At 44.6% G+C, this 11,944-nt stretch overlaps 1 protein-coding gene across 1 annotated transcript in view; it reads right to left on the bottom strand.

The window, feature by feature from the left end:
* LOC120032544 (regulating synaptic membrane exocytosis protein 2-like) overlaps window positions 1-11,424 on the bottom strand; it is a 42,025-nt gene extending 30,601 nt beyond the window's left edge. Inside the window, exons 1-8 of the mRNA XM_038978687.1 lie at window positions 11,172-11,424; window positions 6,769-6,809; window positions 6,466-6,475; window positions 6,071-6,198; window positions 5,329-5,428; window positions 4,579-4,702; window positions 3,916-3,968; window positions 3,678-3,793 (exon numbers count right to left, since the gene is read on the bottom strand). Coding sequence (XP_038834615.1) covers window positions 3,678-3,793; window positions 3,916-3,968; window positions 4,579-4,702; window positions 5,329-5,428; window positions 6,071-6,198; window positions 6,466-6,475; window positions 6,769-6,809; window positions 11,172-11,400 — 801 coding nt within the window. The 5' untranslated portion in view covers window positions 11,401-11,424. The remainder of the gene's footprint in view (window positions 1-3,677; window positions 3,794-3,915; window positions 3,969-4,578; window positions 4,703-5,328; window positions 5,429-6,070; window positions 6,199-6,465; window positions 6,476-6,768; window positions 6,810-11,171) is intronic.
* Between the last annotated feature and the right edge of the window lie 520 nt (window positions 11,425-11,944).

Here is an 11,944-nt window from a genome sequence, read left to right as displayed (position 1 = left end):
TGTTTGTTCGTAAATCCATCCATCCATCCATACATCCATGTATCCAGCCTCCCCAGTACAGTCCAGTATAGTCCAGTATAGCCCAGTATAGTCCAGTATAGCCCAATATAGTCCAGTGTAGATCCAGTATAGTCCAGGGTAGATCCAGTACAGTCCAGTATAGTCCAGTATAGTCCAGTGTAGATCCAGTACAGTCCAGTATAGTCCAGTATAGTCCAGTGTAGATCCAGTACAGTCCAGTATAGTCCAGTATAGTCCAGTATTTTCCAGTACAGTCCAGTATAGTCCAGTCCATACAGTCCGGTATAGTCCAGTATAGTCCAGTACAGTCCAGTGTAGATCCAGTATAGTCCAGTACAGTCCAGTATAGTCCAGGGTAGATCCAGTACAGTCCAGTATAGTCCAGTACAGTCCAGTATAGTCCAGGGTAGATCCAGTACAGTCCAGTATAGTCCAGTACAGTCCAGTATAGTCCAGTATAGTCCAGGGTAGATCCAGTACTGTCCAGTACAGTCTAGTATAGTCCAGTATAGTCCATACAGTCCAGTATAGTCCAGTATAGTCCTGTACAGTCCAGTACAGTCCAGTGTAGTCCAGTGTAGATCCAGTACAGTCCAGTACAGTCCTGTGCAGATCCAGTACAGTCCAGTATAGTCCAGTATAGTCCTGTCAAGTCCAGTACAGTACAGTATAGTGCAGTGTAGATCCAGTACAGTCCAGTATAGTCCAGTATAGTCATGTCAAGTCCAGTACAGTCCAGTATAGTCCAGTGTAGATCCAGTACAGTCCAGTATAGTCCAGTACAGTCCAGTATAGTCCAGTATAGATCAGGTACAGTCCAGTATAGATCTAGTACAGTCCAGTACAGTCCAGTGTAGATCCAGTACAGTCCAGTATAGTCCAGTATAGGTCCAGTACAGTCCAGTACAGTCCAGTATAGTCCAGTGTAGATCCAGTACAGTCCAGTACAGTCCAGTGTAGATCCAGTATAGTCCAGTATAGTCCAGTATAGATCTAGTACAGTCCAGTATAGTCCAGTACAGTCCAGTATAGTCCAGTGTAGATCCAGTACAGTCCAGTATAGTCCAGTGTAGATCCAGTATAGTCCAGTATAGTCCTGTCAAGTCCAGTACAGTCCAATACAGTCCAGTATAGTCCTGTCAAGTCCAGTATAGTCATGTCAAGTCCAGTACAGTCCAGTATAGTCCTGTCAAGTCCAGTACAGTCCAGTATAGTCCTGTCAAGTCCAGCATAGTCCAGTATAGATCTAGTACAGTCCAGTACAGTCTAGTATAGTCCAGTGTAGATCCAGTACAGTCCAGTATAGTCCAGTGTAGATCCAGTATAGTCCAGTATAGTCCTGTACAGTCCAATACAGTCCAGTATAGTCCTGTCAAGTCCAGTATAGTCATGTCAAGTCCAGTACAGTCCAGTATAGTCCTGTCAAGTACAGTACAGTCCAGTATAGTCCAGTACAGTCCAGTGTAGTCCAGTATAGATCCAGAATAGTCCAGTATAGTCCAGTACAGTCCGGTACAGTCCAGTATAGTCCAGTATAGATCCAGTACAGTCCAGTATAGTCCAGTATAGTCCAGTGTAGTCCAGTATAGATCCAGTATAGATCCAGTACAGTCCAGTGTAGTCCAGTATATGCCAGTATAGTCTAGTATAGTCCGGTCAAGTCCAGTATAGTCCAGTGTAGTCCAGTATATATCCAGTACAGTCCAGTGTAGTCCAGTATAGTCCTGTCAAGTCCAGTACAGTCCAGTATAGATCCATAATAGTCCAGTACAGTCCAGTACAGTCCAGTACAGTCCAGTATAGTCCTGTCAAGTCCAGTACAGTCCAGTATAGTCCTGTCAAGTACAGTATAGTCCAGTATAGATCCAGTACAGTCCAGTATAGTCCAGAACAGTCCAGTACAGTCCAGTACAGTCCAGTATAGTCCAGTGTAGTCCAGTATAGATCCAGTATAGTCCAGTATAGTCGAGTACAGTCCAGTACAGTCCAGTATAGTCCAGTGTAGATCCAGAATAGTCCAGTACAGTCCAGTATAGTCCAGTATAGTCATGTCAAGTCCAGCATAGTCCAGTATAGATCTAGTACAGTCCAGTACAGTCCAGTATAGTCCAGTATAGTCCAGTACAGTCCAGTATAGTCCTGTCAAGTCCAGCATAGTCCAGCATAGATCTAGTATAGATCCAGCACAGCCCAGTGTAGTCCAGTACAGTCCAGTATAGTCCAGTGTAGTCCAGTATAGATCCAGTACAGTCCAGTATAGTCCAGTGTAGTCCAGTATAGTCCAGTGTAGTCCAGTATAGTCCAGTACAGTCCAGTATAGTCCAGTGTAGTCCAGTATAGATCCAGTACAGTCCAGTATAGTCCAGTACAGTCCAGTATAGTCCAGTATAGTCCAGTGTAGTCCAGTATAGATCCAATATAGATCCAGTACAGTCCAGTGTAGTCCAGTATATGCCAGTATAGTCTAGTATAGTCCGGTCAAGTCCAGTATAGTCCAGTGTAGTCCAGTATATATCCAGTACAGTCCAGTGTAGTCCAGTATAGTCCTGTCAAGTCCAGTACAGTCCAGTATAGTCCTGTCAAGTAAGTATAGTCCTGTCAAGTCCAGTACAGTCCAGTATAGTCCTGTCAAGTACAGTATAGTTCAGTATAGATCCAGTACAGTCCAGTATAGTCCAGAACAGTCCAGTACAGTCCAGTACAGTCCAGTATAGTCCAGTGTAGTCCAGTATAGATCCAGTATAGTCCAGTATAGTCCAGTACAGTCCAGTATAGTCCAGTGTAGATCCAGTATAGTCCAGTACAGTCCAGTATAGTCCAGTATAGTCATGTCAAGTCCAGTATAGTCCAGTATAGATCCAGTACAGTCCAGTATAGTCCTGTCAAGTCCAGTACAGTCCAGTGTAGTCCAATCCAGTCCAGTATAGTCCAGTATAGATCCAGTACAGTCCAGTGTAGATCCAGTATAGTCCAGTGTAGATCCAGTACAGTCCAGTACAGTCCAGTATAGTCCTGTCAAGTACAGTATAGTTCAGTATAGATCCAGTACAGTCCAGTATAGTCCAGAACAGTCCAGTACAGTCCAGTACAGTCCAGTATAGTCCAGTGTAGTCCAGTATAGATCCAGTATAGTCCAGTATAGTCCAGTACAGTCCAGTACAGTCCAGTATAGTCCAGTGTAGATCCAGTATAGTCCAGTACAGTCCAGTATAGTCCAGTATAGTCATGTCAAGTCCAGTATAGTCCAGTATAGATCCAGTACAGTCCAGTATAGTCCTGTCAAGTCCAGTACAGTCCAGTGTAGTCCAATCCAGTCCAGTATAGTCCAGTATAGATCCAGTACAGTCCAGTGTAGATCCAGTATAGTCCAGTGTAGATCCAGTACAGTCCAGTACAGTCCATTGTAGATCCAGTATAGTCCAGTATAATCCAGTACAGTCCAGTATAGTCCAGTGTAGATCCAGTACAGTCCAGTAATTGTCCAGTATAGTCCAGTATAGTCCAGTATAGTCCATTACAGTCCAGTAATTGTCCAGTATAGTCCAGTATAGTCCATTACAGTCCATTACAGTCCAGTAATTGTCCAGTATAGTCCAGTACAGTCCAGTGTAGTCCAGTATAGTCCAGTGTAGATACAGCATATATCCAGTACTCACAGAGAGCTGTCCAGGCAGGATGACGGGGAGGGCTCTGAGGGTAGCAGGGCTGGTGGGGGACATGACCGATATGGAGGGACGCTCCATCTTCTGAGACTCAAAGGAACTGGAGCCCGCTGCCAGGGGAAAGAACCAGGATGTGAAAGACGCAAACAACTCAGTGGGTAGACAGTACTGTATATTAACACCAATTAACTATGCCGTATTGTTCATCAAGGAAAACCAAAGCTTTGTTGACACTTACTCGATTCTAAAGGAGGATGTGATGTTTCTGGAATTCTTGGTATGTCTCTGTAAGATGGGAGGAAGATTACATCAAATGTCTGCACAGACCTCTGCAATAGTCCCTGACCAACAGCCATCACCAATCCCCATTTCATACAGAGTGCCAGCACATACAATACCTCAATCGTATGTTTGTTTGTATCGAAAAGGAAAAACACAGACACGTACACAAACTGGGTGTTGGGTTAGAGAGCGGTAGCTCATACCCACACAGGGGAGAGACGTATGGGTTGAGAGAAGAGAGGGAACTAGACCTCTCTAAGGTCTAGGATGTTAGGGGTTACATCAGGGTTAGGCCTCAGGGAAGGACTACCGTACGACATAGCGGTCACCATGTCCACAATACGTATGTACTTACTGATACGCTCTATACACCTTTCTCAAGAAGTTATTGGAAATGATGCGGTGGATAGATCTTTTAGGTAAAGAAGACAATGGCCGTCAACATTTCACTTCAAAATTAGAAATAGTCAGAAAAGGGCACATAAAAGACGCAATATAGTAATAATAGTCCAAAATGGCCACACAGTGCAAAATAGTCACACAATAGTTGCAGTGTATCGCACAACTATTCCAAAATGGGAATTTAGCATTTCACACAGGAAGTCAGTCTTACCCAATAGGCCTTGAGACAACTATTTCCACTTGAGGCTCCGCCTTGGATTCCAGAATGATGTTGTACACTTCCTTCTTGGTTGCTCCCGGCAACGACTTCCCGTTCCACTGCAGTACCTCATCACCTAGAAAACAGGAAACAAGATGGCCGACATTAAAACAGCTGATTCATGGGTAAGCATGGAGCCTAGGTTAAAGATAACAAAGTTTAAGACAATCTAATAATTCCATGCAGAAGTGTTAGGAAAAAAACGAAAAATCATTGGACCAGAGCCGGAGTGAAAATGACTAGAAGTGAATGTTACCAGGTACAGAAAGTTCACCATCAAAGTGGAAAAAAAATCGTAGTGTAGTCAGCAAACTAAAGCAGAATTGTTTTACTGTCATTCTATTCATTGAAATGTTTTTCAAATGATCTACAGCCACTTTATTACTTGATGTCCCGACCACTGGTAACGTTTTCAAAACTAATTCTGTGGAATCAGCAACAGCCCTGGTCAAATGAATGTGTTTGTTTTTTAACGCTGGCGCATGGGAATTATTACGTTGTCTTAACCTCTATTTTTCAACCTAGCCTGGCGCTTTACTGAACAACCTCTGTTCACAACACAAGCAGTGTTCAGGTAGAAACGGTAGATTTTCGCAGCTCAAAAAGAACACACAGACAATCTGACAGAGCTACCAGACTGATGTGCAACACTTCTCCAGCAGATAACCCTGAATGTCTGAATGTTTTTCCTACGTTGCTTACCAGCTCGTAGGTGGCCAACAATGTCCGCCAGACTTCCTTTCTTGACTTTGGTGATGAAGGCCCCCAGTCTCCCTGTCTCTGTCATCTTCCCACCCACAACCTAGAAGAGAAACAGAACAGGGACAGCTCAGACACAAGACCAAGAGCTCAGTACATAGAGATAACAGTGTAATTAAAACACTGCCCCTTGTGTTCAGTGCCAGTATCACCAAATATCCTGGGAAGGTACAAGGTCAGTATGAAGGTATGACAATCTGGATACCATCCCAGCCGAGTACAAATCTACAGTATGTCCCCATAGTTTCCTTTATTATATACTTCTGTGGATAGTACACTAGCATCACTTACATTTGAGTCATTTAGCAGACACTTATCCAGATCAACTTACAGGAGCAATTAGAGTTAAGTGCCTTGCGCCAGGGCACATCAACAGATTTTTTCCCACACCTAGTTGGTTCGGGGATTCAAACCAGCAACCTTTCGGTTACTGGCCCAACGCTCTTAACCGCGAGGCTACCTAAGACATTAGATACCTGGGTGGGCTCAGTACACAGGGATACACAGTGGTTAGTGTGCTAGTTTCCCCAGACTTACTTTATCATACACATCCTTTGACAATACACCATCACACAGCCTGGGGCTCTGATGTCCTACACCCAACGGTCTCAGTACACAATATACAGCGGTTAATGGGGTAATACTATAGTAATTGAAAGGGATGCCGCTAGTGATTCCCTCTTACCTTTAACCCTAGTAAGGAGCCTGCCTCGCGGGGCATGGCCGACCTTTTGCTCAGAGTGATGCGTCCGATTAAGTGGTCGCCCTCCTTGGACGGCTGCCATGTCACTGGATGCTGTAGAGGGGGAGTAGGGGAGAGGGGGAGATTTAATTCCATCAGACAGAAAGAGAGGCAAAGAGGGAGAGACGGAGAGGGGGGTGTGGTAGAGAGGGGATATAGGTAGCGACAGAGAGGGAGAGGAGCGAGGGTAAGAAAGGTAAAAACAAGTTAGGGAGAGAAAGAGAAAGACAGAGAGTCTCTGCATCCCTTGTGAGGACAACTCTCCCACCCAGGCCAACTAGAAGGGACATGCCTATCCACAATAAACACATACTATATCAATTTACACTCCAAGCAATTATCTCTAGACTGGACTGTATAATGTTGTAAGAATCTATATTTAGTAATGAATGGTGGGTAGAGTACGCCCACACACTTACTCAGACACTGCGGGGAATGAAACTAATAGGGCAGAATGTGTGTGTGTGTGTGTGTATGCATGTGTGTGTGTGTGTGTGTGTGTCTGCGTGTGTTTGTGTGTGTGTGTCTATGTGTGCATTTGTGTGTGTGTGTGTGTCTGTGTGTGCGTGTCCTAGGGTGGTGAGTCTGAGTTGAGTCAGCTTAAGCAAAACCCAAATCTGTCACTTTCTCCTGAAACTTACATGCCACACTGCAGGATCCAGAGGATGGCAGTCCCAATCACCTAGAGAGAGAGAGAGAGAGAGAGAGAGAGAGAGAGAGAGAGAGAGAGAGAGAGACAGAGAGAGAGAGAGAGAGAGAGAGACAGAGAGAGAGAGAGAAAGACAGAGAGAAAGAGAGAGAGAGAGTAGAGAGATCGAGAGAGGCAGATCGAGAGATACAGATAGATAAGACAAACAGAAAGTGATGAAGAGAGTTAGAGATAGAGTTAGATGGACTCTGCATGCAGAATTCTGGAAAAAAGAATGTCATTGTACAACGTAAAACACCAAATAATGCATTCAGAGCAGAATTAGGCCGATACACACTAATTATCCAAATTCAGAAAAGGTCCTTTAAATTCTACAACCATCTAAAAGGAAGTGATTCCCAAACCTTCCATAACAAAGCCATCACCTACAGAGAAATGAACCTGGAGAAGAGCCCTGGGGCTCTGTTCACAAACACAAACAGACCCCACAGAGCCCCAGGACAGAAACACAATTAGACTCAATCAAATCATGAGAAAACAAAAAGATAATTATTACACATTGGAAAGAATTTACAAAAAAACTGAGCAAACTAGAATGCTACTTGGCCCTATACAGAGAGTACACAGCGGCAGAATACCTGACCACTGTGACTGACCCAAAATGAAGGAAATATATGTACAGACTCAGTGAGCATAGCTTGCTATTGAGAAATGCCGCCGAAGGCAGATCTGGCTCTCTAGAGAAGACAAGCTATGTGCACACTGCCCACAAAATTAGGTGGATGCTGCACTTCCTAACCTCCTGCAGAATGTTTGACCATACTAGAGACACATACTATATTTCCCTCCGATTTCACAGACCCACAAAGAATTTGAAAACAAATCCAATTTTGATCAACTCCCATATCTATTGGGTGAAATACCAGTGTGCAATCACAGCAGCAAGATTTATGACATTTACATTTACATTTAAGTCATTTAGCAGACGCTCTTATCCAGAGCGACTTACAAATTGGTGCATTCACCTTATGATATCCAGTGGAACAACCACTTTACAATAGTGCATCTAACTCTTTTAAGGGGGGGGGGGGTTAGAAGGATTACTTTATGACCTGTTGCCACAAGAAAAGGGCAACCAGTGAAGAACAAAGAGAACCTATATTTATGTTTATTTAGTTTCCCTTTTGTACTGTAACTATTTGCACATCATTACAACACTGTATATAGACATAATATGACATTTGAAATGTCTTTATTCTTTTGGAACTTTTGTAGGTGAAATGTTTACTGTATATTTTTAATATGGTTTATTTCACTTTTGTTTATTATCTATTTCACTTGCTTTGGCAATCTAAACATATGTTTCCCATGCCATTGAAGCCTGTTAATTGAAATTGAATTAAGAGAGAGAGAGAGAGATAGATAAGATAAACAGAAAGATAGAGAGAGTTCGAGATGGAGAGAGTTAGAGATGGAGAGAGTTAGAGATGGAGAGAGAGAGAGAGGTTCAAGCTAAAACGAGAAAGTCAGTTTCAGTCGCCGTCAGACTAAGTCAACTCAGTCCAACACACCAGGAGACAAGGGGACAAACTGGGACCTTGTCTGTCTGTCGCCCAACTCTCATTAACAGCCATACTGACAGATGGTGGAGAGACAGAGAGACTGGAGAATGGCCACACTTCAGTCCAGACCAGCTCTACCCATCGACCCAGTCCCACACGTCCTCCAAAGCCTCATACCTCCTTCAAGGCCTCATCCACCCTTTTAAGTATTCAACAGAATAGCAGGATGAAATTAGATGGGGACTTTGGTGTATGACTTTAGAAACAGGGACAAGTCCCTGAACCTACAGGACCATAGCCAGCTTGGACACTGATCAGAGACGTGTGTATAAAGAGCTAAGGGAAAGTAAGTGGTCAGGAGAGGAGGGAGGATATAGGGGTTAAAGTTGAGGGGTGCAACTCAACTGTTTGCTGATTTGGAAGTGAGATCTAAAAAATGTAAAGCGCAATCTGAAATTTGAAAGTGCAATGGGGGAACTACTTCAAAACGTTCCTGCTGACTCCTCGATTCAGAGTGCTGACGGTTCCTTTTTCTGTTTTTAGCTGATGCATATTGTACATCAGATCACACGATCTGGGGCACTTCTTTTCTGGGTGCTAACGGGCTAATAATAATTACCGATGAGGAATGTTCAGCTATTCTAAATCAACGTCTCCTGTATGTACCTGTATAAACTCAGGTCAAAGGTCAGTTACAAAAACATAAAGAATTTGGAGACTATCCCCTCTCATCCTGAATCTATTTCTATTAACAGGGATAAATCTGGTCAATGTTAGAGGCTGATCCAGGTTCAGATTTAATTTGACCCTGACCCTCTAGTAAGGTCAGATATCAATGCTGCAGGTTTTACACTAATCTGACAGGAATTGACAACCCTTCTGTGAATAATGTATTTATGATGTATGTGATGCATAACAATGTATCACAGTGTTATTATATACATTATACTATAGTGCTTACATTATACTATAGTATATTATAGTGCTCTATTTAATTATGTGATTTAGGTCCTCCTGAGGTCATCAGGAGGTCATCAGGAGGGCATCACAGATGGATAGGCCTACACACACAAGCACACACTGTCTAAAAACACACTGAAGAATTAGCATCAACACTAAAATGAACCTTAGGTCTGATTTCTCCTGTCATTTCCTCCTTACTATATTATCTTCCACTACTTGACACCTTTGAGGAAGCCAACCAATCAGACTGGCTGAATCTCCACTCCCTCCTTTAACTGTAAACTCTTAGCTCCTTATTCAATCCCAAATGCATCTTTAAATAGATTCTTAATTTCATAAAGGTGTCCTCGTTGGACTTTTATAAAGGCCCTCGTTCATTTTGCAAAATATCGCCTGCATCAGGAGCGTATTCAAACTGCTAACCTCCCAACAAGATATTAGACTACGTGGCATAAAAGTTTTACTATCTCATTTGACTGGTTTGATTGCAACAGTAAAGCTGTCTCGCAGGTCTACTAAATATAAAGTAGGTTTGGGGTGTATCTGTACCCTCGCTTACAATTTGGAGAAGTGTATTACAGTAAATGAAAAACACACAACAACACGGCAGTTGGCCGAACTGTCTCGTTGTAAGATTTTAGATTAACCAACCATATATCCATCTATACCATCAATACTCTATCCAAAAAGAATAGAACGAAGCAGTATTTATTGGACATACATTGTCCTCATGAACCCAGGCTTTCACAGCTGAGTTACACTTCACATAGCTATATTTAGCGGTTAGCCTTGTCCTGTCTCTGAATTTGTTTACCGCGGACAACATCAAAATCCCATGTAAATCCCATGCTGGATTGGGACTGGCATACTCCTAAAGTAAACACTGCTAAACACTTGCTAGCTACAACAGCTAACTTTCTAACTATTTCTCCGCCAGTCGCCCCCATTAAACACCCTATTCCCATGTGTTAACCTAATCTGATAATCTAATTTGGGATTGGGATTGGCCTGGAGCGACCAGTGGTGGTGGTTAGCGGTGAGTGAGATGAGTACACAGATAAACAAAACGACAACCGTCGTCATGGCATCCTCCCTCGACACGCTAACCGCTAAAATAGCATAGCTTCATTTAGTCAAGAAGAGTGAATTGCAAAGCTGTTGCAGGCCGGCGTGAGCAAACGAGAGGCCAAAACTGAACATGCGGCCGGCCACAATGGCGACACCCAAACTCGATTAAATCCTATCCGTTAACGGCAGGATGCAGCCGGTGTTTGGCGGGGAAGTTTTACGTAGTGTTAGCCGCACTAGCCACTGACCTAATTCTGCCAAATCTGCTGGCCTAAATCACAGGACGTTTCCTAAATAAAAGAGAGCTGTCCAGTCCTGTTCCAGGACAGGAAGCAATAGGCTTTGGCTTCAGCGGTGTGGGTGAATGACAGTGTACTGAGTCAGGGCTATAGCACACTATAGGCAGGGAGATACAGTCCCAGCAAACTTTGACATGTACATTTAAATTCTTTATTTTGATGGAAACCTAGATCAAAGCGATTTTGATAACAACAAAAAAGTTCCGAAAGAATATTGCATTAGGAGCGACACCCGACAGGTGACCATAAAACCATAAATTCTAACGAAAGTTTGGTGATTCCACAACACTGACACAAAGCCAGCTAATATAGATGATTCGATCTGATAGAAAACTGAAGAATCAAACCTTTCTTGCTGATACTCTCCATATAGGTAGCCATAACACCAACTCAACACAGATTTGATCATTCTTCCAATGTTAAAATATCTGATTGCATGACCAATCATATTGACATGAGAAGAGCTAACAGAGAGAGAGAGAGAGAGAGAGCAGTAATCTGACCTTTCTCACTGACGCTCTCCATGTCCACGTCCTCACAGCTGGTGTACTCGGGCGTGGAGGCGCCCTCCTCCTCTGAGCTGCTGATAGACATCTGCCTCTTATTGACGCCCCGTTTGCTCTTGTAGGGCCTGGGTGGGGGAGGCCGCAGCGACTCCGACTGGTCCGAGCTCTGGGAGTCCTTCCGCAGCAGGCTGTCCCCGGACTTCTCCTTCCTAGCCTTGTGCATCATGGCTGCCTGGGAATTGGGGTCCAGCTGGCTGGGGTGGGGTCCCTTAGGGGGGTCCCAGCCTGCTGGAGGGGGGGGTCCTTGGTGGGGGTGAGGAGCACCAGGATGGGGGCCCATTCGTGGGCCACCACCGGATGGTTGAAGGGGTCCGTGGTTCTGGTTCTGTTTGAGGAGGGGGGGACCTCCCTGGGGTCCCTGCCCCATTCCGCCACCCCCACCACCCCCCACGGTCCTGTCCATGGAGTAGGCGCGGTGGTTCTCCAAGGATGCCTTGCGGTCCGGTTCTCCACCACCCCCACCGCCGCCCCTCCGGAGACGATTCTCAGGCACATCCCCCATGTTCCCTCCCCCTCCTCCCCCACCCTCCAGCCCCACCTCATTGATGGCGTTGTTGCTGTGGCGCCGCTCGTGGCGCACCTTCGACACCTTGGCGTGCATGCGCATCTCCTGCTCCTCCTTCTGTGGCTTGACCGGGTAGCGCGCCAGGTTGGGGTCGCTGCGGTAACGCGTCTGGAACTCCTCCTCCTGGCGCCGCTTGCGCTCCAGC

The sequence above is a fragment of the Salvelinus namaycush genome, chromosome 39, assembly GCF_016432855.1.
Source record: "Salvelinus namaycush isolate Seneca chromosome 39, SaNama_1.0, whole genome shotgun sequence".
Taxonomy (NCBI): domain Eukaryota; kingdom Metazoa; phylum Chordata; class Actinopteri; order Salmoniformes; family Salmonidae; genus Salvelinus; species Salvelinus namaycush.
The sequence above is the reverse complement of the archived record's forward strand: the minus strand, read 5'-3'. Positions and strand labels throughout refer to the sequence as shown.